General features: G+C 41.5%; 2 protein-coding genes and 1 long non-coding RNA gene across 8 annotated transcripts; 2 read left to right on the top strand and 1 right to left on the bottom strand.

Moving 5' to 3' along the window:
- Positions 1-2,041: 2,041 nt before the first annotated feature.
- On the bottom strand, positions 2,042-2,890 carry nkx2.2b (NK2 homeobox 2b). Its single transcript, XM_062043645.1, has 2 exons — positions 2,750-2,890; positions 2,042-2,600 (listed from the first exon to the last, which is right to left on the bottom strand). Exons 1-2 carry the CDS (start codon positions 2,877-2,879, stop codon positions 2,146-2,148), a joined length of 585 nt encoding a protein of 194 aa, XP_061899629.1. The 5' UTR covers positions 2,880-2,890; the 3' UTR covers positions 2,042-2,145.
- Positions 2,891-10,985: 8,095 nt separating this feature from the next.
- Positions 10,986-15,088, top strand: LOC133647897 (uncharacterized). 5 transcript variants are annotated; one of them, XR_009825797.1, is made up of 13 exons: positions 10,986-11,128; positions 11,270-11,535; positions 11,663-11,769; positions 11,863-11,929; positions 12,298-12,384; positions 12,478-12,598; positions 12,692-12,825; positions 12,912-13,261; positions 13,359-13,561; positions 13,660-13,819; positions 13,945-14,051; positions 14,144-14,216; positions 14,316-15,088. It is a non-coding gene; the product is annotated as an uncharacterized LOC133647897 (long non-coding RNA). The 5 variants fall into 5 exon arrangements; XR_009825799.1 differs by having other exon boundaries at positions 12,695-12,825; positions 13,359-13,819; XR_009825800.1 differs by having other exon boundaries at positions 13,021-13,261; positions 13,359-13,819.
- Positions 15,089-19,318: 4,230 nt separating this feature from the next.
- On the top strand, positions 19,319-24,902 carry LOC133647896 (protein CEBPZOS-like). Of its 2 annotated transcripts, none has more exons than XM_062043642.1 (4): positions 19,319-19,445; positions 19,784-19,901; positions 23,606-23,650; positions 24,360-24,891. In XM_062043642.1, exons 2-4 carry the CDS (start codon positions 19,784-19,786, stop codon positions 24,440-24,442), a joined length of 246 nt encoding a protein of 81 aa, XP_061899626.1. In that variant the 5' UTR covers positions 19,319-19,445; the 3' UTR covers positions 24,443-24,891. The 2 variants fall into 2 exon arrangements, with proteins under 2 accessions (XP_061899626.1, XP_061899627.1); XM_062043643.1 differs by having other exon boundaries at positions 19,394-19,526; positions 24,360-24,902.
- Positions 24,903-26,789: the final 1,887 nt, after the last annotated feature.

The raw sequence follows: 26,789 nt of genomic DNA, 5'->3' as shown, positions 1-26,789 counted from the left end.
CTTTGACAGTATTTCCACATTCACCCATTCACACACACATTCACACACTGATGGCGGGAGCTGCCATGCAAGGCGCTAACCAGCAGCCATCAGGAGCAAGGGTGAAGTGTCTTGCCCAAGGACACAACGGACGTGACTAGGATGGTAGAAGGTGGGGATTGAACCCCAGTAACCAGCAACCCTCCGATTGCTGGCACGGCCACTCTACCAACTTCGCCACGCCGTCACTGATTCATCAAATAATGATATATGAATGATGATATAAATGATATATAAAATTATATTATTGATTTATTCATTGATAATATGATACGATATCAAATGCCATCCATCCATCCATCTTCTTCCGCTTATCCGAGGTCGGGTCGCGGGAGCAGCAGCCAAAGCAGGGAAGCCCAGACTTCCCTCTACCCAGCCACTTCGTCCAGCTCTTCAAATGATATCAATGATATGCTAAATGATGATGATATCATAAATAATGATGTGTTCTTAAAAAAGAGAACTTTGAAGTAATGTGGGATTTTTTTACACGTCAGATGGGAGATGGTCGTGCTGGGGGTCATGACCTCTAAATCCTCCATCAAACATTCACAGCACAGAGCAGCACAGAGAAAAACAAAACATAAAATAATAATAATGATAATCACGTACATTATGTAGATGACCATTTTGATTCACTTTATCCAGTTTAAAACAATTAAATGCTCACTACATAGTTTTTCATCTGGAACATAAAATTCTTAAATAAATTCAAAAATAATATACTAAACAACATTACCAAGCATAGTCAGAATTATTGAATTATGATAACCAATGCCTTCTGTAGAGATTCCACAGCCCCATAAGTACATCTGTTATTCACATATACAATATTATTTGCTGTACTATCATTATTATGATTGGGTAACAATGCTACTGTAGCACTTTACTACATTTTCTCCTTATAGTTGCTGATCAATTTCTTTAATTTTATGGCTTGGTGCTGTCACGCCAAATTTCATCCCCCTACAACCCCCCCCCCCCCATTTACTTCCGGGGCTGCGTCCAATAAAGTCACAAAGTTGCCGGGGGTCCTTAACCGGCACGCGACTGTCCTGTTTCGCGCCTGTACAAAAAAAAACAATAATCGATTTCTTCAGATTCCAGCAGCTGTCAAAGACGAAGTATCCTTCCAGCGACGGGCAGTCAAAGCCGAAGTGCTATCAATGACGTAATGCTGTCAATGACGTAAGAGGAAACATGACCACGGAAGTTTTTGTAGGGGGGAAAGAAATTTGGCGTGACAATGCCTTCTTTGGTATGTTGAAACTGTGTGTGTTTTTACATCATTTTAAATAGCAAAATATGAGCATTAAAATTTGTAATATGTACTGTACGTGATTGCATGGATACAATGCTAAATAAAAAATATCTTAAAAAATGTGGATCATCATGTATGCATCAAATAAGATAATGCTAGTATACTGTAATAATATGTATTAGTAGATGTTCTTATTAAACTGTTATTTCAAAGAACAAGAAAATATTTTTTTAACTTTTTGTAGTCATAACATTATCATAAATATTTACATTAATAAAATCATATTGAAATATATTCACACAACACTTTTTATACTCTAACTTTTTAACCACATTGAAAAAAACAATAAATATACAAAATAATACTTTACATATAGTTTATGATATATGATGTATAGGATGTTGTACAAGCATATTTAACATTAAGAGTGAGCAAGCAAAATTATACAAAATCAATAAAAAGGCAACCATTTGCATAACGTTTCATGCACTGTTGAAAATGTTTAATATTAAAGTATTCAAAGTAACAAAAACTGTCAAATATGTCATATAAAATGAAAAACATTTAATAATAAAATGTTGTAATATTTTTTTTTAAATCTAATAATTTCATATAAAATGAAAAATAGGAAATCTGTAAAGTTATAAAAATATCACATTTCATTTTCAGATTTCATGTTCACATTTATATAATAAAACATGTTTAATGTTTTGTTGGAAAAAAAAAGTGCCTTTACTTCCGGTTTCCTCACGTGTCGTTGTTGTTGTTGTTGTTAACACACACAGAAAGAATGTCGATAAACATCAGAAATGTCCAACACCTAACCAGGCCGGTGCTGTGGTGTTTCAGCAGGTCCAGCTGGTCCAAGTCTGAGCCATGCGGGTCTGCTCCGGGTTCGGCACCTGTGTGTATGTCCACACAGGAAGACCTAAGCACAGCTGGTTCTGACCTCTGACCTGTTCACATAGCTTTCCGTCCCGCAGCAGAACCGGAATGACGCACCTGCGCGCCTGCAGCAGCCGCAGCGCCTGCAAGCTGCGTTCGGCCCGGGCTCTCTTCGTCTTGTAGCGGTGGTTCTGGAACCAGATCTTCACCTGGTTTGGGGTCAGCTGGATCAGGCCGGCCAGGTGCTCCCTCTCAAGCGCAGACAGGTATCTCTGCTGCTGGAAGCGCCGCTCCAGTTCGGACGTTTGCGCTTTGGAGAAGAGGACGCGTCGCTTTTTGCCGCCTGCACGCCGCTCAACCTCGCCGCTCGCCGCTTCCTGCCGTGCGTCCACGGACACGTCCTGACACGGGTGGACTGCACGGAACAAGAAGTTTGATTACTTTCACGTTCCACGGAAAGGTTCCAAATGTTCTGATGATTTAATCCACACCGAACGACTCAATCAATTAACGTCAAATGAAGCGTGTACGTGACAATCTATTAAAAAGTTGATCAGGTCTCACCTGACAGCTGCAGCTGGCGGCGTAGTTCGCAGTTCTGTCCAAAAGGAGCCTTGACGGAACTCTCATGGGTGTCGGCCTCCTCCTGGTCATCGGAACCAGAACCACCAGGTAAGTCCAGAATGTTCTTCATGGAGAAACTCATTCTTGTGCTGCCTCTGGAAGACATGCTGAGTTCTGCTTCTGGTCCATCAGTGGTGCTGATCACAATGACCATGGCGGGCATGAGAGGCGCGTGGCTTTTAAAAGGGCGGCGGGAGGAAGATGAGGATGAGGACGAGGACGGTCAATTTGTCACCCATCAATTTCCGCTTCACGTTTGACCATATATGGATGTCCACTAAAAGAAACACATGTAACCGTTTTATGACGTCGGCACCGATTTTCAATGGAAAATAAATTAAAACGAAATGTTTTTATTTATCATTCATTGTTATTTTTTGATTATGTATATATTATTATTAATATTAATACAAATAAATTAGCTGCTGAGTATATTACTGATTTAAATACATTACAGCTCCTTACACTCATCTTTGTGATGTGTGCGTGAATGTGTGCATGAGTGTTTGTGTGCATGTAGACTATTTAAAAGTATTCATGGTTGATAAATAAATGGTTTAATGTACCAGTATGGAAAAACAAGTTGCCTCTATATTGAAGCTATTATCTTAGACTTAGACTTCCTTTTTATTGTCATTCAATTTTGAACTTTACAGTACAAATAAGAACGAAATTTCGTTGCATTAGCTCATGGTAGTGCAGGATAAAAAAGCAATAAGGTGCAGATATAAATAAATAGATTACTGTACAGATAAATATATTGCACTTTTTCATATGCATCCACGTTTATGGATGTATGTTATATTGTCTTTTTATTCCAGCGAGTTAATCCATTTTGGGGGGAATTGAGGGGATAATTATGATGCGTTCAAGAGTCTTACCGCCTGAGGGAAGAAGCTGTTACAGAACCTGGAGGTTCTGCTTCGGAGGCTGCGGAACCTCTTTGTTGGGTTTCTTCCTTCTTCATTCATCTTCAATGAATACTCCAGTTGTATATATATGAAAGATGATGGTTTATTTTAAGAATGGTTCAGTACAATGCCTCACAGCACCGGGAAACAAAACATCGGTAACTGTGGGAAAAAGAACACAACTCCATCGAACTTTTCTGTGTGTGTGACGTCATTTCCTGGTGCGCAGTGAACCGGAAGAGATCACCTGACGATAGCGCGGATGAACCGGCACTACCGTATATAACCTATTGGAGGCAACAACAACAACAACAACAACAACGGCAAGCCTCTCTTCTCATGATACACAGAAACAGCATTAATAACAATGAGATCACATTTACTCAACACTCTTCCTAGAGTCCAGCAGTGAAAACAGTCCTTGGTGGGGGTGGGAGGAGTCTTTGCAGATTTTCTGAGCCCTGGTCAGGCAGCGGCTTTTTGCGATCTCCTGGATAGGAGGAAGAGGAGGCCTGATAATCTTTTCCGTCGTCCTCACCACTCTGGAGAGACTTCCAGTCGGAGGCATTGAAGGCTCCAGTCCAGACAGAGATGCTGTTGGTCAGTAGGCTCTCTATAGTGCCTCTGTAGAATGTGGTGAGAATGGGGGGAGGGAGCTGTGCTCTTTCTGATGTATGACACCGAAAGACTCACAAAGTTTGCGAGTAAATACAGATATGCTCAAAATAGTACAATCTCACGGAGATTGACGAGCCATTTTGAGAGAAAGAGCAAGCCAGTCGCGTGACGTAGATGTCACAGTGCTGTGTAACACAGTTGAGAGGAACCCAAGGATGCAGAAGTACGGTGAGTAAAACAATTATTTTACTTAGGTAATGTACTCACAAAAGCACTCCTCACAGGAGGTAACAAAAGGCGACGGCATTGTGGAAAAACAAAAACAAAAACTACTATGTACAAAACTAAACTTGGGTCGCAGTTGAAAGACGTGCTAACTACAAAAACAACACCCAGCTGGATGGCACTGGGAATGGCCACGATAGCAAGTAGCAAAAATACTAGAAGCATGGAAGTCGTCAGGCGTCGGGAGCCGAGGAGTGGAACCGCTGAGTGCCATCCAGCTCCCAAGGTGCTGTTTAAGTAGAGCCACGTATATTTGAAGCAGCTGTGCACATCTCACACCTCCGCCCAAAAGGGAAACACAGGAACCCAGAAACTTATATTGTTGATCCTGAATAGGAGGATGAGCTATAAGTTTTAGAAGCTCTGCTAAACAGATCTAGCTTGAATAAAACACTAAGCAGCATGTAACAGTATTGCGAAGTGCTAAACAAGAAATACAAACTACAAACATAATATAAACATGGCAGTTTCAATAAGGTCTTTGTAAGCACTTTGCCTGCCTGGGCCCTAAAAAACATAGTTTACTGTACAATGTCTGCTCTTACTTCAATGATGACTGATAGGATGTCCAAATCTTCCTGTTTAGATGAAGAATTAATCAGTTTGCACACAAGGGGTTAACAAAGTCTCCCTGCGGACACTGTCTTTGGTTGTGTGTGTTTGTCTCCATCTCTGGAATTGAATATCACAGATGAAAAACTAGAGATTTATGGCTAAATCTTCCTAGTACCAAAATGAGAGGCATGATTTATATTTATTTATATCCACATCATTGCAGGGCCAACACAGATAGACAGACACCATTCACATTCACACCTTTTAATTTCATTGTGGTCAGTGGCCTTTTGGTTCAAGTGTCCCCCCTGAGACTGGAAGGTTGTGAGTTCAAACCCTGCCTGAGTCATACCAAGGACTATAAAAATGGGACCCGTTGCCTCCCTGCTTGGCACTCAGCATCAAGGGTTGGAATTGGGGGTTAAATCACTCCAGAGCGCAGCCACCACTGCTGCTCAGTGCTCCCCTCACCTCCCAGGGGGTGAACATGGGGATGGGTCAAATGCAGAGGATAATTTCACCAAACCTAGTGTGTGACTATTGTTGGGACTTTAACATTTGTCATAATGAGCAATGTTTCTCGTATTAAATACATTATTTTATTTAGGTCTAAAAAAATAACTAAAAATAAACATACGTTCTTTACAAGAATGACAACAAATGCAAAAAGATTCCAGATGTCCCCTGGAAAAAACTAAAAAAAAAACCCAGACTTCAAGGCAGTTCACGAGTCAAGGGAGGGAGGAGGGAGGAATTGGCGGAGGGTCGCCAGGCCACGTGTCCCCAAATCCAACGGGGACGAGTCAGGTGGCGGCGGCGAATGGAATGCCGCTGCCGCAGGCGAGGGGGGCGACCACGGAAAGGCCACATTTGTGGCCGCCAAGAAGGTGGGCGTGATTGGCGCCAGAAGTTCAGCAGCCGGAGAGTTCCATGACAAAGTCTTGGCTGTTTGCGCCACTGGCGTCCCTTCACTGACCTCTGAGCGAGCTGCTTGCACAGTCTGACCACTCGAGGTCGCTGAGACAACGATGAGGTCGAGGAAGGTGGTGGCTCCCTGAGAAGACGCACAGAAGACTTGGTGAGAGCAGACGTCGCCGTGGCAGCAGGAGGCGTCGACGTGGCAGCAGGAGGAGTCGACGTCGTCGCCGTGGCAGCGGGAGTCGCTGTCGTCGCCGTGGCAGCGGGAGTCGCTGTCGTCGCCGTGGCTGCAGGAGTCGCTGTCGTCGCCGTGGCTGCAGGTGCTGGTGCGTGAACCAGTCTGGGGTCAGGTGCTGGTGCGTGAACCAGTCTGGGGTCAGGTGCTGGTGCGTGAACCAGTCTGGGGTCAGGTGCTGGTGCGTGAACCAGAGGCGGAGCAGGCGGCTCGTCTGTCGGCGTGGGCGGAGCAGGCGGCTCGTCTGTCGGCGTGGGCGGAGCCAGAGGCGGAGCAGGCAACGGAATACTTGTGGGTGGAGGATGTCTCAGCTGGACTGCTGGGTCGGCCGTATTAGTGATGGGATCGGCAGTTCTTTTGACTGTACTGAATCACTAGAATCAGTTCCTTGAATTGATTCGTTCAAAAAATTCGTTCACCGAATCACACCCCCCCCCCAAAAAAAAAAAATTGGGGGGGGGGGGCGTGCGTAGTACAGACAGTACAGTGCAGACATTCGCGCACTGCGTAGGGACTCGCGTTAATCTAACAACAACAACAGTTGCAGTAGAAGAGATAATAATAATAATAATAATAATAATAATAATAATATGAATCAGAATTGATCCCCAAGGAGAAATGTATTTTTGTTACAATAACTGTGTAAATAATAGCCTATGTATGTGTACATACATTAGTTATTATTTTTATTTAAAATCTTCTCAAAACAGCCTGCTTACACTTTACCCCCGCCCCTTCTTTCTGTCTCCTCTACTAGTCTACTCTCATTTTGTTTTCATGTGGCTTGTTTTCATGGGATCGGCAGTTCTTTTGACTGTACGAATCACTAGAATCAGTGACTGACAATGCCACACTGTGGCTGCAGTTCAGTACGTGTACCGAATCTCTTCTGCAGTTCTTTTGACAGTATGAATCACTAGAATCAGTGACTGACAACGCCACACGGTGGCCAGTTCAGTACGTGTACCGAATCTCTTCTGCAATTCTTTTGACAGTACGAATCACTAGAATCAGTGACTGACAACGCCACACGGTGGCCAGTTCAGTATGTGTACCGAATATCTTCTGCAGTTCTTTTGACAGTACGAATCACTAGAATCAGTGACTGACAACGCCACACGGTGGCCAGTTCAGTACGTGTACCGAATCTCTTCTGCAGTTCTTTTGACAGTACGAATCACTAGAATCAGTGACTGACAACGCCACACGGTCAGTTCAGTACGTGTACCGAATCTCTTCTGCAGTTCTTTTGACAGTACGAATCACTAGAATCAGTGACTGACAACGCCACACTGTGGCCGCAGTTCAGTACGTGTACCGAATCACTTCTGCAGCAGCAGTACAGTTTAGTTGCAAATCAGCATTATTATAATGATGATGATAGCTACTAAACAACAACAACAACAAGAGTTGCAGTAGAATGGATAATAATAATAATAATAATAATAATAATATGAATCAGAATTGATCCCCAAGGAGAAATTTATTTTTGTTACAATAACTGTGTAAATAATAGCCTATGTATGTGTACATACATTAGTTATTATTTTTATTTTAAATCTTCTCAAAACAGCCTGCCCTACACGTTACCCTCCGCCCCTCCCCCTCGCGTCGCTGCTGCTCAGCCTGCACGGATTTTCTTTAACTTTATGTGTTGAGATAATGGGGACATGTGTTTGTTTTCATGTGGCTTGAGTCAACATTAGCCGTTAGCTTGGAGAATGAATGGAGAACGGATGCCAATGGCATGAAACATATCCCCGCGACGGGGGGAGAATCACTCGCGGCATTGGGGCAAGCAGAGCAGAGAGCGAGAGCGTTGACGTTCACTGAGTGATTCATGTCGTTAATCCGCGGTGAACGAATCGTTCGCTCAGTCCCTCCCCCCGCCCTCTCATTGGCTGCGTCGTTCACCGACGTCGAGGGTTCAGCGAGTCACAGAATGCGCCAGTTCCACTCATACCGGCATGGTCGCGGCGGAGCTCAACTGAACTGAGAAAGGAACGAATCAGTTCATGAAGTGATTCGGTTCAGTACGTTCACTCAAAAGATTCGTTCTTTTGAACGAATCGTTCGCGAACGACACAACACTAGGCCGTATGGGAAGTCATCACCAGCAGCGCGGTGAGTATACTTCCCAGCTGTCTCTCCAAAGCATCAAGGCGGGCGTCTTGGCGTTCCGCCATAGCGTTGACGCAAGCCCCAAGAACGCCAAACTGTTCCTCCTGTTGTCCAAGTTGTTCTTCCTGTTGGAGCAATGCCTTTCTTACTGGGTCGATCACTGCGGGGTTTTGTCTGCTTTGCAGCGCTAGAGCAGGAGGTGGAGCCGAAGCAGACAGCGCCCCCGCTGGAGGAGAGGCAGGCAGCAACCTCAGTGGAATGAGGTCTGCTTGCCCCGCTGACACGCTACCAGCACTGCCCCCCCCCCCTCAGGAAGCAGATTCCAGATGCTAGATGGAGCTGGCGGGGGGAGCGCTTGTGCAGGTTCGGCGGGAGCAGAGGGCATGGGCGGGTGGGCTCTATGAAGCCTGGGAGCTTGAGCCATAGGGAGTGGGGCCAAAATAACTGGGGGCGGAGCTAGAAAGTCAGGTGACTGGGACTGACTAGATTTAGTCTTTAAAAAAATGTCCTGAGAATGCTTAATTGCATAATTAAAGTCACTTGTAAACGGCTGACAGAAAGAATTGACAGAATGTATAAAAATGTCTTTGTCTATGACGTCATCACAAATGGACGGGGCAACGTCATCAGGGGGCGTGTCATCAGGGGGCACCGACGGAATGACGTCATAGCTGAAGTCCCAGTGATTGACAGGCCAGTCATAGCAATCTTCGGTAAAGTAGTTGATGAAATTACCAGACACTTGAGGGGAATCCTGGGCTGCCTGCTGATGGCTGTGTTCCGGAGGGAAGAATTGCGGGATTTGCGCATCTCCTTCGCGAGCCGAAGCCTTCTTGTGAGACTTCCGCCTTCGCTGACGCGTGCGAGCTGGCTGAGAACGGACCTCCCTGGGCCAGATGAAGTGAAGTGAAGTGAATTATATTTATATAGCGCTTTTCTCTAGTGACTCAAAGCGCTTTACATAGTGAAACCCAATATCTAAGTTACATTTAAACCAGTGTGGGTGGCACTGGGAGCAGGTGGGTAAAGTGTCTTGCCCAAGGACACAACGGCAGTGACTAGGATGGCGGAAGCGGGAATCGAACCTGGAACCCTCAAGTTGCTGGCACGGCCACTCTACCAACCGAGCTATGCCGCCCCAGATGGAGTCGATTGGGACCAGAACACCTCCAGGTCCCCAAATCATCTCCTCATCTGGAGAACAGCGGAGCGTCTCTGCCTCCATCGCTCGGAGGACCATCCACGCACCTTCGTCCATCTCCGATATGCCCGGAGCGAGAGAACTTTTTGCTGGCTTCGTACTGTGGCGACCTGGGCGCATAGTGATGCGAATTGGTTCTCTCAGGGATGCAGATCGGGCTTCGGACACAGCTTGTAGGTAATCGAACCTGGAACCCTCAAGTTGCTGGCACGGCCACTCTACCAACCGAGCTATGCCGCCCCAGATGGAGTCGATTGGGACCAGAACACCTCCAGGTCCCCAAATCATCTCCTCATCTGGAGAACAGCGGAGCGTCTCTGCCTCCATCGCTCGGAGGACCATCCACGCACCTTCGTCCATCTCCGATATGCCCGGAGCGAGAGAACTTTTTGCTGGCTTCGTACTGTGGCGACCTGGGCGCATAGTGATGCGAATTGGTTCTCTCAGGGATGCAGATCGGGCTTCGGACACAGCTTGTAGGTACAAAATGATTTATTTAAGAAATAACTAATACTGGAACAAACAAAAACGTGCTCACACGGTAGAAACAAAAGGAGCTAGCGTGGGAGCTAGAAGGTAAACACTGAACATACAGAGCCTTTAGCGTGGGAGCTAGAAGGTTACCAGAGCAGGAACAAAAGTCGTCATCTGTTGTAAGGAAACAAACTACGAAGCCAGACCGACTGGCTGGGGAGGCAGGCTTTAAATAATAATGTCCGTGATGACCAACAGGTGCGTGTCAGGAACCTCTGCAGCAGCTGAAAATAATAAGTTGCTATGGTAACAAACACAGAGGTGAATAAACCGGAACTAGAATGAGCCCAAGACTAAGAGAAAAACATAAGTGACCCGAAAACCCAAACAGAACACGATCCGCCCCAGGTAACACCTAATGTTAACGTAACGTTCCCTTATGGTTCTCTTTTGGTTATGCAAGATGAGAACGTTCTAAGAACGTTCTAAGAACGTTCTTAGAACAAATCAAAAAATAAAGTTTTTGATATGTTCTAAGACCGTTCTAAGAACGGTCTTAGAACATATTAAAAAATATGTTTTTTTTTTTTTTATATGTTCTAAGAACGTTCTTAGAACGTTCTTAGAACGTTCTCATGTATATACCAAATATAATTTGCCTGCAATGGAAACAGCAACTGTTAGGCTTTTGTAAGTGTTTTTTTCGCAAATGTACTTTTTATACAGTATGTTGTAACGTTTCTCTAACTTTCTGCGAAAGTGTTGTGTTTTGTGAACAATCTGACGCCGGCTGAGTCAAGGCTGCACGCACAGTAGGTGGCGGTAATGCACACACAAGGTTGCTTGCCAACCGCCATGAAAATCAGAAGAAGAAGAAGAAGGAGAAGAATACTGCACGCATGCACAATTGAAGCTGCTCCGTCAGACAAAGAAGGACGAAGGCTAACTACTTCCAGAATCCCGATTTTAAAGCAATTTGGTGCGCCATCCATTTATCACAAGTAAGTATAGAAAGAGTGAAATACGAAGCACGTTTTTGTATAACAATTTCCAACCTACATGATTAATTTCAGACCATTTTACGGTTTTAGCGTTGTGTATAAATGCGCGCCGGCGCTAACTAGCACACATTTCTCGTGCAGGTTGGCTGTTATAAAGTTTCCAAACTGACCAAAGACCAATGAATGACTTCTGAAGAAGGGTGGATTTATTTGTAATTTAGTTAAACAATAATTTGCCCCGTCAGTGATATGGTTTGAATGCTGCCTGAACGTTCCGAATTTGGCAGACACGGTGAGGACAATGCTGAGGAAAATTGCCACAAACAAAGTCCTGGAGCAGCTTGGCCTCCGTGGAAAGTCAGGAAAAGTGGCGTTTGAGGACTTGCCCCTTTACAGAATAATAAATAGTAAGTGTTAATAATAGGTTTGCATCTTTGAACATATGTTGCATGTATATGCTCACAAGGTCGATCTAGCTGTTATTATTACAGTATTTATTCTAAAGGGAATTCTAAATTGTGCTGGTGATTGCAGAGGCATGCAGGGGTGTTTACAAGCAGATGACCACAGCTGAAGTGGATTGTGAGCTTGGAGAGGTCCTGAAACTGGCCACTTTTCGAAAGGGAGGTTCAAAATTTGAGGTACGGAGAAGATAAGATATCCCAATTTTGAATTCCCATTTTATTGAAGTTCCACTGCATGTCTTTTGAATTTGCAATTATAACTACTTGCAGGAGAAGAGGAGGAATTAAGAGGGAGGACAGAAAAAGAAACAAGCAAAAGAACAGAGTGAAATGAGAGGTAAATGATAAAGTAATTATGCCAATGTTTTAATGTTATAGTTCCGTGTGTGCGATAATAGGGCAACCCATTTTCCTTGGTTTTTTTTTTATAGAATAAACACAATATGAAGAAGTTTCAACAGAGGGCTTATAAGCGTAGATGGGCTGCCACAACTAGGCATTTGAAGAAGCAATGCCGACAGTCAACTTTAGAATTAGAGAGTGATGATAGCGAGCAAGAGAATGACACGACATCAACTCCAAAAACAGTGACAAAGTACATGGATGCTGTGTGCAGACTAAGAATAACTGACTAACTGTATCAGGATTCATAAATAATTCTTTGATGCAGTATTGAAATGGTAATATTATCTGATTGTTTTCCAGATGGCTCCTTCTTTTGTGGTCGTTGAGTTCCTTGGTGAACATTCAGTCGCTGTTGTCCCAACCAAATGGACAGAAGATGATGGAAAGGTTATTACTTTTTCTGAAAAGTACTGTGCATAGGCATAATATTGTAGCTTATTATTATTATTATGTCATTCATCATGATTATTTTATCTTCAGAATACCTTCTGCTATTGGCCAAGGCCAAATCCTACCCACTCCAGAATCCGGAAAGCTGAGATTCCTGACAAACAATTCTGGGAGAGGCTGCCAATTCGGGTTTTCAGGAAAACATTGACTGGTAAGGGAATATTGTCTAAGTCATATCATGTATATTTTAAACAACATAAGTTAAATTCATCTTGAGTCATCGGCATACTTTGAAATTTTCCAGAAGACTTTGACAAGGCCCTTCAATACGAAAAACAAGCTAAAATGTTTTCGAGCCCAGAAGAAGTGTAACCAAACGGAGCCACATCACCCCTGAACGCTATAGAAACGATGAGGAAGATGTGTTTGATGCTGACGGTATAGTCACTTTTCAAAGACTGTTTACTTACAATACTCAAATACTACTCAGTGGTGCATACATTTTTTTGTCTTCGTTGGTTTAGATGAAGAGGAAATTCGGCCAAAAAAAAAGTGCAGAAAAGAGAAAACACAGATCTTCGTCCAGGCACCCCCACTGCCAGAGCTCCCAACCTTTAACTTTCCAATCTCCAGCCAATACCAGACCACTCCAAGGCATCCAGGCAGACCTCACAGCCAATACCAGACCACTCCAAGGCATCCAGGCCGACCTCACAGCCCAGCGAGAAGCAGCACTTCCAGGCTCAGTCCAGACAGGAATGCATCCAGCTCAAGCCAGTACCAGACCGCTCAAGCCAGTACCAGACCACTCCAACCAGTACGAGTCAGTACCAGACCGCTCCAAGAAGCAGCAGGAATGCCCTTGACAGTGAACGTTAGTTGGCTATTTAACTGTTGATAGGTGGTGTTAAACAGACTGTTACAACGGGCAGTAATACGAACTACCTCTTTGACTTTTGTTGTCTTTGCAGTTTTCCAGTTGAACATGAAAGTTCAAAATATACTTGAGAACCAGGGAGAAATTATGCGCATGCTGAGAGGGCTGGCAGCACAGTCTGTGGGGCCATAATCTGTGGATGTTCAAGATCTCATTGATCAGCCTTTCGAGACTCTTGAGCAGCTGAAGGCCTTCTGTGAACGGCTCGACACTGATCTTCTGCTCAGAAAGCAGCTGGTAATTAGTTTTAATTCCCCACTGCAAAAATATCTTGCTCAGTTATCAAAAAACAATTTCTAATCAAGTACAATATTGTTGTTTATTTATTTGTATAGGTGAAAGCTCTTACTGCTCTTGGTGGGCAGAATTTGGCAGACACGGTGAGGACAATGCTGAGGAAAATTGCCACAAACAAAGTCCTGGAGCAGCTTGGCCTCCGTGGAAAGTCAGGAAAAGTGGCGTTTGAGGACTTGCCCCTTTACAGAATAATAAATAGTAAGTGTTAATCATAGGTTTGCATCTTTTGAGCATATGTTGCATGTATGCTCACAAGGTCGATCTAGCTGTTATATTACAGTATTTATTCTAAAGGGAATTCTAAATTGTGCTGGTGATTGCAGAGGCATGCAGGGGTGTTTACAAGCAGACAACCACAGCTGAAGTGGATTGTGAGCTTGGAGAGGTCCTGAAACTGGCCACTTTTCGAAAGGGAGGTTCAAAATTTGAGGTACGGAGAAGAGAAGATATCCCAATTTTGAATTCCATTTTATTGAAGTTCCACTGCTTGTCTTTTGAATTTGCAATTATAACTACTTGCAGGAGAAAAGGAGGAATTAAGAGGGAGGACAAAAAAGGAAAAAGAAACAAGCAAAAGAACAGAGTGAGATGAGAGGTAAATGATAAAGTAATTATGCCAATGTTTTAATTCAATCCAATTAATCTACATTCAAGTGCTGTCTTTGTTGTATTTGTGATAATTATTTACTTCCAGGATTTGGGTTTCCCTGCTTGGGCTGCTGCCCCCGCGACCCGACCTCGGATAAGCGGAAGAAGATGGATGGATGGATTTACTTCTAGGAACAGAACCAAGAAGGGGCAGGATACACTGACGCGCACGACCAAGACCACTGCATTCCATTCCATTTATAAATGATAAATGGGTTATATGTCAAAGCGCTTTGAGTACCTTGAAGGTAGAAAAGCGCTATACAAGTATATACTTGTATAGCGCTTTTCTACCTTCAAGGTACTCAAAGCGCAATTGACAGTATTTCCACATTCACACACTGATGGAGGGAGCTGCCATGCAAGGCGCTACCAGCAGCCATCAGGAGCAAGGGTGAAGTGTCTTGCCCAAGGACACAACAGACGTGCCTAGGATGGAAGAAGGTGGGGATTGAACCCCAGTAACCAGCAACCCTCCGATTGCTGGCACGGCCACTCTACCAACTTCGCCACGCCGTCCCCATTTTTGTATTATATAGATAGATAGATAGTACTTTATTGATTCCTTCGGGAGAGTTCCCTCAGGAAAATTTAAATTCCAGCAGCAGTGTACAAAATTGTAAAAAGTAAATAATGGGGGTATAAATGGAGACAAAATAGAAAAATTACAATAGAATAAAAATGAAAAGCAATGATGAGAATAAAAATATAACAGTAAAATAAGAATATAACAATAGAAACTAGGCAGTAGTGACCATGTTATGAAAAAGTATTTAACTGTTATTGTTGTATCACTAATAAAGAATTATTTCTGTTGAAATCACTATCACAAATAAATAATTATTTCTGTTGAAATTTCTGTTTGAGTGTTATTCCTGACAATATAGCATAAAAACAGATGTAAATAGCATGTTCCTAAACAGTTCCCTAAACGTTCTAGCCAAACGTTCTTGGCTAACGTTCTGCTAACCAAGCAAGAACTCCACAACCAAACGTTCTTTGAACGTTATAAACGAACGTTCCCAGAACAATGCCACAACGTTCACATAACGTTCCCTTGTTACCTGGGCACAGCGGATCACAACAATACAATGTATAACATACTTTCATTGTCATTTAATCTCCCGTGTATTAAATGTCATGAATTAGGATGACTCAGAGTTGTGTATAAAGAGTGTGTGGCCCACTAAACAACATGCGTCATGTTTGCTACCAGTAGCATGCATAGCAGTCGTTCTGTTTTCCTGACAAAATAGGTCTAAATATAGTTTTTAACATACTCCATATAGCACACTGATTACAAACAATACATTAGAGGCAGCCACCACAGTTGACATACATGACAGAAAAGTCGTAATTTCTCCGTAATTGTTGGTTCACAATGAATGAAGATTTTGTAAAAAATTTATTTTTGGTCATTGTGAATTTTCTGACGTATATTCATTCTGTCGCTAGATTAGAAACAGCCGCAAAATTCCTCCAAAATTATTATTTTCCTGACAAAAAAAATGCATGTTTTATTGTAAGTTTATGACCTGGAGTATATTCAGAACTAAATTTAGACTTATCATTTTGGTTTATTTCGTCAGGGCAACTAACGTCAAAACATGCATGCTTCCGGGCACAGCTGCCCACGTCCTAGGTAGCAAACATGGCGCCTCTGGTTTAGTTGTCCATACTCTCTTTATACACGACTCTGGAATGGCCGGGGCAAGACTGTCATCTGCTGGTCAAAAGCTAAACTGTAGCTCAGCTTCTTACCTATGGAACGTCAACAAGTCTAAAATGTTGTCCTTTTCAAACCACAAAGTGCACTTTTTGAAAGCCATTGTCTAACTGATTGTATTTTTGAGTTACTAATATTGCCAGAAGTGGATTAAGTTAAGGCGTTACACTTCCCAGCCGGAAGTTACCATGAATTGATTAACGTGGAGTGTGACAGTGTTTTGCAGTCCCTGCCAGACACTGATGACACCTGCTGCCTGGAAGTCGACCCGACCAGCATCCGCCGTCTCTTTAGTAGAGTACGTACGGGCAAGGCCGCAGGCCCTGACGGCCTCCCAGCTTTTTTGCTCAAAAGCTGTGCAGAGGAACTAACTACAGCAGGGGTCACCAACCTTTTTGAAAGCAAGAGCTACTTCTTGGGTAGTGATTAATGCGAAGGGCTACCAGTTTGACACACACTTAAATAAATTGCCAGAAATAGCCAATTTGCTCAATTTACCTTTAACTCTATGTTATTATTAATAATTAATGATATTTACACTTAATTGAACTGTTTAAAAGAGGAGAAAACACGAAAAAAATGACAATTAAATTTTGAAACATAGTTTATCTTCAAATTCGACTCTTTAAAATTCAAAATTCAACCGAAAAAAAAGAAGAGTAAAACTAGCTAATGCGAATCTTTTTGAAAAAATTAAAAAAATAATTTATGGAACATCATTAGTGATTTTTCCTGATTAAGATTAATTTTAGAATTTTGATGACATGTTTTAAATAGGTTAAAATGTGTTAAAATATATAACAAATTGGACGAAGCTATATTTCTAAAAAAGACTAATTATTATTTCTTCTAGATTTTCCAGAACAAAAATTTTAAAAGAAATTCAAAAGACTTTGAAATAAGATTTAAATTTGATTCTACAGATTTTCTAGATTTGCCAGAATAATTTATTTGAATTTTAGTCATAATAAGTTCGAAAAAAATATTTCACAAATATTCTTTGTCGAAAAAACAGAAGCTAAAATGAAGAATTAAATTAAAATGTATTTATTATTCTTTATAATAATAATAAAAAAAATACTTGAACATTGATTTAAATTGTCAGGAAAGAAGAGGAAGGAATTTAAAAGGTAAAAAGGTATATGTGTTTAAAAATCCTAAAATCATTTTTAAGGTTGTATTTTTTCTCTAAAATTGTCTTTCTGGAAGTTATAAGAAGCAAAGTAAAAAAATGAATGAATTTATTTAAACAAGTGAAGACCAAGTCTTTAAAATATTTTCTTGGATTTTCAAATTCTATTTGAGTTTTGTCTCTCTTAGAATTAAAAATGTCGAGCAAAGCGAGACCAGCTTGCTGGTAAATAAATACAATTTAAAAAATAGAGGCAGCTCACTGGTAAGTGCTGCTATTTGAGCTATTTTTAGAACAGGCCAGCGGGCTACTCATCTGGTCCTTACGGGCTACCTGGTGCCCGCGGGCCCCGCGTTGGTGACCCCTGAACTACAGCATGGTGTCCAATATTCCAACAGTCACTTAACACTCACACTGTTCCAGCTCTGTGGAAGAAGTCAATTATAACTCCAGTGCCTAAAAAGCCCGGTGTCACAGTAAACAACGACTTTCGTCCCGTAGCTCTCACTTCGATTGTTATGAAATGTTTTGAAAAATGTGTTGTCACTGCTCATGAAGGATGTCAAGCCAAATTTAGATGTGTACCAGTTTGCGTACAAGCAGCAATGCAGTACTGATGATGCAATCCTTTGCACCTTGCACTTTATCTCCAAGCACCTTGAGAACACAAAAGCTTATGCTAGAATTGTATTTGTTGATTTCAGCTCAGCTTTTAATACAGTGCAAATTCACATACTCTTGGAGAAGCTCAAAGACATGGGTGTAAACTCCACCTTGATCAAATGGTTCCACTCTTTTTTTTAACAAACAGAACACAGCAAGTGAAGGTCAACAGAACACTGTCAGACACCAAACACTGCAACACAGGCGTCCCATAGGGTTGCGTTGTATCACCAACACTGTTTACATTGTACACCAATGATTGTAGGACTGTGCACCCTAAAAATTATATGGTGAAATTTGCGGACGATACCGTGCTCCTAAGCCTTCTACACAAGGATACGGACCCCTCTGTGTACCAAGACGAGATAGACCTATTTATTAGGTGGTGTGATACCAACAATCTTATTCTAAATGTGACCAAGACACAGGAAATGGTTTTGGATCCGAGGAAAGTGACTGATCATGAGCCAGTGGTCATCAAAAATCAGAAAATCACCCAGGTATCCTCATATAAATATTTAGGGGTTCATATTGATAATCTTCTCTGCTGGAAGACACATATTGACAAACTGTGCAATAGACTGCAACAGAGGCTATATTTTTTGCGAAGATTAAGATTGTATGGCGTAAGCAGCCACATCATGATGATTTTCTACCGAGCATCATTAGATACGGGATCACCTCATGGTTTGGCAACCTAACCGTTAAGCTAAAAAGCAAACTGGCCGGCATGCATAAAACGGCAATGAAAATCGTAGGGAGGAAAGAATATGAGCCTATAGAGCATCTATGAGCAGGCAGTTAGGAAAAAAGCTAAGAAAATTATTTCCAACTCACAACACCCACTCTTCCCTGAATATGGAACCCTGCCATCAGGGAGAAGACTCCGGGTCCCATTATGCAAATCTAACCGCCTTAAATTATCATTTGTCCCAGCCTCCATTAAGCTGACCAACAATGTGCAATAGAATTTTAATACATAGGTTAGCACTTTTTTTTTTTTTTTTTTTAGCACATAGCACTTTAGCACATAGCACTTTAGAACTAAGCACTTTAGCACACATCACTTTATCTATGAGCTCTAGTGCAATGCACACTGGTACTTTATCTTTATCTCCATACTGTAGATTTTATGCCTATATCAAAGTGCCAGATATGTCTATCAAGCTCCATGTTCTGATGTTTAAATGTTAGTTGTCTGGTTGTGGTTGTGTCTGTGCTTGTGTTTTTGTTCTGTTGTTTTTGTGTATGTTAAGAAAGCAATGATGCACTGTGCCCAAGACAAATTTCCCCGCGGGGACAATAAAGTTGATCCTTGAACCTTGAACCTTGGACCCCGACTTAAACAAGTTGAAAAACTTATTCGGGTGTTACCATTTAGTGGTCAATTGTACGGAATATGTACTGCACTGTACAATCTACTACTAAAAGCTTCAATCAATCAACTAACGACATCTAGTTTTCTTTTGTTTTCCTGCAAAAAAACTGTCATCAACAATCCAATCCAGCAGGTGGCGGCAGAGCAGCTAAAAATGTAGTAGAAGAAGTAGCATTAACTGCAGCGCGTTTCGCAGATGTTTTATCTCCAGCGACTTTCCGTAGTGGACTAACAGTTAGCTTGCTTGTTTTTAGCCGAAGGACACAAAAGGCGAAAGGTCAGCTTTTAATGAGTAGACCAACAAACAAGTTTTATCAACTAATAGTTTTAACAAGTATTTTCTGCTTTGGTTGCCGAGGTGACGTGAGATATTTTTGTTGTTTAGAATTAGAAAGACAACCATAATTCCTTTATTATGAAAACACGCCGCCGACAAGCTAACTGTTGATGTAACCACAGTGTCAACAAGTTTTATATTTATTTCAGTGTAAACTTCACTCATGTCCGTTCGCACTGTTTAAACTGTACTGTCCTGCAGCTCTATTACATTACACCATTACAGTACTACAGTAGTACTTAAATCAAGTACCGGTACTGTATTTATGTGGTTTGCAGATGTCTTCAAAACCTTTGGCACCTCTGATCAAAAAAGCGATGAAGGTTGTCATCGTTGTTGAACTTCTTGGAATCTTTGGAGCCTACAATCTTTTTCACATGATGGACACCAGACAAGGTACACACACACACACACACACACACACACACACACACACACACACACACACACACACACACACACACACACACACACACACACACACACACACACACACACACACACACACACACACAGGCCATGTCCACACGAACACGGATAGTTTCAAAAACGCCTACCCTCCACACAAGTGTAGTTTCTCTGTCTATACTGTACATAAACGCATACACTTGCTGTCATGCATATTTTGTCCAATCAAAAGCATGGAAAAGCAGCCACAGCTGACTTGGTATTACACCTCTGTCATTATGTTTATTTTGATATGTTGGACGTACAATGACATGTACTGTACATTATCTTTAAAACCAGCCTGCACTTACACAGAGCCCTGGGAACATTATATATATTTGTTTTAGTGTTTAAAGTGCGCATACTGCTGCTGCTGAAACCCAACATTCGTGGGATTCTAACATGTTTAATCAGCAACATGGTGATATATTACATGTGCAGTGAAGTGTGCATTATTTCTAAAATCAGCGCACACTAACAAGGAACCAAAGGAAGCCTCTCGAATGTTTAAGAGCCTAAAGCGTGTGGACCTGCGTGTGCCGCTGCCAAGCTCTCGTGGATTTATAACACATTTAATCATCAATATAGGTCAGTATATTTCAAACATGCATACAATACAATTACAATGTAATGCATCACATATTTCTAGTTGTTAAATTACAGTGTGTCCGAAAAGGAGTAGGAAGAAGCAGAGCTTGTTTAATCCTACCCGCTTTCATATCATAGCAGTGTTATCACATTTCTTTGTTCTCTGTTTGTAACAGAACAGCTAATACATAAATAAATAAATATACCATAAGTAAGTCAACAAACACTAAATACATAAAAAAAAAACACCGTCTCTCTTTTTTAAAAGGTATTTATGATAATTGTTCTTCTTTGCGATGAGGTGGCGACTTGTCCAGGGTCTATCCCGCCTTCTGCCCATGTGCAGCTGGGATAGGCTCCAGCAGCCCCCGCAACCCCGTAATAGACAAGCGGTAGAAAATGGATGCATGTATGTGCATTGTGAACACCTGTGGTTTGAACAGTCTCTTAAACTGAATCATATTAGTGCTTTGTTTGATTTATTTGCTTCATCCATTCCATAATTTAATTTCACATACTGAAATGCTAAAGGTCTTAAGTGTTGTACGTGCATACAAATGTTTTACATTCGATTTTCCTTTATGGTTTTATTTCTCCTTTTTTGTTGAGAAGAATTGTTGTTAATTCTTGGGTGGCAGGTTATAGTTTGCTTCGTGCATAATTTAAGTTGTTTGCAAGTGCACTTGGTCGTTGAATTTCAATATTTTTGATTCAATAAATAAAGGGTATGTATGTTCTCTCTATCCAACATTATGTATTATTCTAATTGATCTTTTTTGTAACACTGTTAGTGAATGAAGCACACATTTGTAGTTGTTTCCCCATATTTCTGCACAATAACTCAGATATGGTAACACTAGCTAGCAGTAGAGAATATGGAGTGATTATTTGTCCAGAACATATTTTTCTTTATTCATTATTGACGCGTTTCTTGTTACTTTATGTTGTATATTTTTATATGAGGTTTCCAGTTCATTGTATCATCTATTATTATACCCCAAAATGTGTTTTCTTTTACTCTTTTAATATATACTCCATCTATTTGTATTTGACTTTCTCTTCTACTGTTACCGAATAGCATTATTTTAGTTTTGCTGAGATTCAAAGATGGGACGGCGTGGCGAAGTTGATAGAGTGGCTGTGCCAGCAATCGGAGTGTTGCTGGTTACTGGGGTTCAATTCCCACCTTCTACCTTCCTAGTCACGTCCGTTGTGTCCTTGGGCAAGACACTTCACCCTTTGTCTCTGATGGCTGCTGTTTAGCGCCTTGCATGGCAGCTCCCGCCATCAGTTTGTGAATGTGTGTGTGAATGGGTAAATGTGGAAATACTGTCAAAGCGCTTTGAGTACCTCGAAGGTAGAAAAGCGCTAGACATTTATCATTTATCATAGTCTGTTATTGTCAAACCATCTTTTTAATTTGTTAATTTCTTCTGTTATTTTGTGTATTAGCGTCTGCGTGTTCTCTCCTCAACGAAGTGCAGTCCTGTCATCTGCAAAAAGTACTCACATTAAGTCTTTTGTAATTTTACAAATGTCGTTTATATAAAGATTGAACAATTTTGGTCCCAGTATTGATCCTTGAGTTACTCCACAAGATATTTTCAACTCTGTAGACATTTGTTCTCCTATCTTCATATATTGCTTCCTGTTGGTTAAGTAGCTTCTTACCCAGTTGAAGACAAACCCTCTGATGCCATATAGTTCTAATTTGTTTATTAAGATATTATGATTGATTGTGTCAAATGCTTTTGTTAAATCCTTAAAAACTGCCGCTGCGCACTGTTTACTATCTATTGCATTGGTAATCTCCTCTGTTATTTTGATTAATGCCATTGATGTTGAAATGTTGACTCTGTATCCAACCATTGGTTGTCTGTGAGTAATTTTTATTTATTAATTGGTCCAATCTTTTACAAAACACTTTTTCAATACATTTTGAAAAGTGAGGAAGTAGAAAAACAAGTCTGTAGTCTGTGAACTGGTGTTTGTCTCCAGTCTTATAAATTGGTACAGCTTTTGCTATTTTCATTTTGTCTGGGAATTAGCCTGTTTGAAATGATAGGTTGCTGATACATGTTAAAGGTTCTGAAATCTTTACAGTAAAATTTTTTATCATTTCCATATCAATTCCGTTACAGTCAGTTGAGGTCTTGGATTTACATATAGTGATATATTACATCTGAAATGAAGTGTATATTGTCTTTAACATCAGTACACACTAACAAGGAGGACGCAACATCACGTTTTTTAGTCGCTAGGGCGCTGTCTACACAAATGGAACCAACACACGTAAGTTAACTTCTTGATCTGTCAATTTGTTATTCTTATAGCCAGACCTGTGTGTTTATTCCCGTACCTAACGGTTTCGGCTACAACGGGAAAAAACACACAGTTCTGGCTATAAGAATAACAAGTTGCATAATTTTTTGAAGACCTAATGAACCTCTTTGGATTCATGATCTGTCGTTAAATAAAGATAGTTAAAACATGAGATAATGTTGCACCTTTCTTGTGACACAAAGCAAAAAGTCTTGCTTGTCAAAGTTGTCCCATCAGTTGGAGGTCCGACAGCATCTTTTTTTGTCAATGTAGAGTGAAAGTAGAAGCATGTTTACGTTCAATTATACAGTGAGTCCACTTACAGTGTTTTTAAAGCCAGCAAGGCGTGTTGTAGAGCTTTGAAAATGACAGCGCACAATCGTGATGTCATCAGAGGAGTGCGAGTCTCCAGTTGAGCCGTGTACACGTATACGCTGAGCAGAGAGTTTTGAAGCTCTACACATTGACCAGCGTTTCCAAAGTCTGTGTTTTTAAGGACAAAAGTATGTGTTTGTGTGTGGACAAGAGGCCTAAATGCAGAGGGAAGTATGCATTTATTAAGTATCCGTGTTTGTGTGGATATGGCCTTACACTCACATGATAACAAAAGCTCCAACCATGTGTGCAGACTAGCAGGTAAACACATGAAAATCATCACATAATCATCATCATTTATTGTATTTTCATCAATTAAATTTTTAGTATCTGGCAATTTCATGTATTGATCCTTTTGTTGCTTTCAGATTTTAGGAGCACAATGAACAGAAGGTTCCCTAGCATTCTAGAAGGTGAGTGAACACACTCATTGCACAATGTCCGAAGACATCAACACTTTTGAACAAAGTCATAATGTATTTGTTTGCAAAATACAAGGTAAATTAAAATGATTACTTAATTCAACAATAGTTCAAGGAATATACTGACCTAATTAAATTCACAATTTCTGCATATTTATGACTTAATAATTTAATTACTTCCTGTATTTTCTGTGTTGACACAATAATTCATGTTTACATTTTATACAAAGTTTGTGTTTGAACATTAACATATCTTAAAATAAATAACTTATTCAGTAAGTAAAAGAAAGATTGTCAAAATAAAGAGTAAAAAAATAATATATACAAACCAAGATAGGTTTAAATAAATACAGGTTATTAATGAGGCTTATCTGTCATGAGTTGGTTCAAATTAGCATCAATGCTTCTGCTTCCAGATAATAATTGATGATTTAGTAAATAATTGATACATTTAATGTCGCTGTTGTGTAAAGATACTACTTCTTGTTCAGCAATCTTGCACCTTGTTGTTTTAAGTCTGGAAAGAAAATGGATGACCTATGTCAGACATGTCAATCAAAGAAACTCACACACACACTAGCGACACCAAGTTTAATACCAACATGAGTTTGTGCTGATTTGTCCAAGAAGCTTCCACGGCGTAACCTTTATTGTGAAAGGACAAAAAGAATGTCCATGATAAAATATCTCCACCTGACAGTTTACTACAAGTCCAGCGAGCTGGCGGGCGTCCATGGTGTGCGTGAGAGAGACCATCTGGACTGGGGGACCGTGCAGGACTGATGACTACTTACTGCGCAATGTCTTGGCGTCTCAGTTGTGGATTCCGTCTTCACATTGACTCAGAGGAAGCAGCATGACATCACTTCCTGCTGTTCGTCAGTGGGAAATGTCTGTAGCAAACAAGCTAACTACTGTGTTTGCACCATGGAGATGAGTTGAACAGACTTTTCACAATAAGAGATTAGAAGACACTGACGCAGACAGCGTCAATATGTTGTCTGTCATGACCGCTCACCTGCTTTGACAGCATTTTTTTTTAAGTGTTTGCAAATGTGTTCAAAATTAAAAAAGGTAAAAAATCTTTGGGTAGTATTGCACAATACTTTGTTGATGCATTTTAGCAACAAAGCCATCTCAAGGCTTAATTAATGCCCTAACTCAGACCTCGGCATTCTGCGGCCCGCATCCGGCCCTTTGTACGTCCCTGTCCGGCCCGCGTGAGGCCAATTCTAAATTACAAAATAAATTTTAAAAAGTATCTATTTCGAGTGTGCAATACAACGGTGCTGCTTTTGTTTTGAAAAGCGTTATTTGTATTACTTCCGTGTGGACGTATGCTTGTGCGCGCAGCGGAAATCACAAATTACAAAATAAATTAAAAAAAACATCTTTGTCGTGCGTGCAATACAACTGTGCTGCTTTTATTTTGAAAAGTGTTATATGCGTATGTCCTGTGAGGGAAGGCGCACAGCGACAAGTGATGCCCGGTTATCCCCGAGACGCTAAAAAGAGAAAAGTTGATGACGAATGGCGTGTTTTCAACAAGACATGGACTGCCAAGTAAAGGTAAAGCCGTGTGCTTATTTGTGGTACACACGTTGCTGTGTTTAAAGAATATAGTGTAACGACCTGCTGAAGTAGATGTTGTCTTCTTGAGTTGCGTAAATGAGGAGTGAGGAGACGTGCGTGTGGAAGGAACGAGATATGTTGAGCTGTGTTAGTATAGCTTGCTCAATAAAAGTTTCAAAAGAGGGGGGCGTGGCTAAGATGCGCAAGCAGTAGTTTGCCTCTGCGGTAACTCCGGTGAAAACTTTTAAGATTTAACTCAAATTCTGCTTTTTTTTTATATTTAAAACTTACAACGCTTGGCTAACTATATGCATGCCTATCACTCTGGGTGAGTTATACTCTATCAAGACAACATAACAATAATTATGCCCAAGACACAAAGAGGGAAGCAATCAGAGTCACCTGTGGCCGTAAACGAGCTCGAGGCTGGCGCTGAGATGGCGTCATCAACTTTGGAGAAGTTGCTGGATAAAATACTCGAGTCTATCAACAAACGTTTTGACATGCTTGAGGAAAAGCTTGAGGCTCTTACAAGCAAGCAAGCGGCATTGACCAACAGAGTGGATGACATGCAGCAGCAAGGTTCCGAACATGAGCGCCGCATCGAAGCGCTCGAACAAAAACTGACTGAAACGCAGAAGAGCAATGAGAAATTGGCAGCTAAAATTGACGAATTGGAAGGGCGCTCAAGACGTAATAACTTAAAAATAGTCGGGATACCAGAGCAAGAAGAAAAGGGAAGACTTACGGATTTCGTTGCGGACCTGATACCAAAGTTGTTTGGAGCGAGTAACTTCTCCAAGCCAGTGGTGGTGGACCGCGCGCACCGTGTCCCGCTCGCTCGCTATGGTGACGGCAAGCGCCCCAGGAGCATCATCGCAAGGATACACTTCTACCAGGACAAGGAGCTACTTCTTCGACTGAGTCGCGGCCAGGAGCTGATCTACAACGGCCTGCGCGTCTTCCTGTTTCCAGACTACACTGCCGAGGTGACAGCGCAAAGACGGGCCTTTCGAGAGGTAATGAACACGCTGCGGGAGAAGGAAATCAAGTTTATGCTGCGTTTTCCAGCTCGCCTGCATGTGGAGTACAACGACCAGGTAAAGGTGTTTACCTCTCCTACAGACACTAAGACTTTCATTATAAAACATCTTAGTGGCTAATCATCAATAACAGCTCCACCACACAAGGCTTATGATCAGCATAAAGCAGAAATACACTTTTTTCACTGATGTTTATTTCACCGGAGGACGCAGGAAAAAAAAAGAAAACACTTCGCTGCTGAGCTAGTGCTTGGAGCAGTGAACGCAACTACTAGCATGCGCCCTGCGCCTGAAGATGGGGGTGGGGATGGGGGACTTTTGGACTGGGGAATCGACCAACACGATGTCGTATGGATAACATCACCATGGAGATTTCACTCCAAAACATCGAACTACACACGATGGGGACAGAGGGAGGGGGGAACAATGGGGTGTGAGTGTTGTGTATGTGTGAATCTGAGCATGAATGTGGAGGAGCGAGGTGCACAATTATATTTCAACTTGCCAATTACTAA

Source organism: Entelurus aequoreus, linkage group LG04, assembly GCF_033978785.1.
Source record: "Entelurus aequoreus isolate RoL-2023_Sb linkage group LG04, RoL_Eaeq_v1.1, whole genome shotgun sequence".
NCBI lineage: Eukaryota > Metazoa > Chordata > Actinopteri > Syngnathiformes > Syngnathidae > Entelurus > Entelurus aequoreus.
This window is presented reverse-complemented; position numbering and strand designations above follow the sequence as displayed.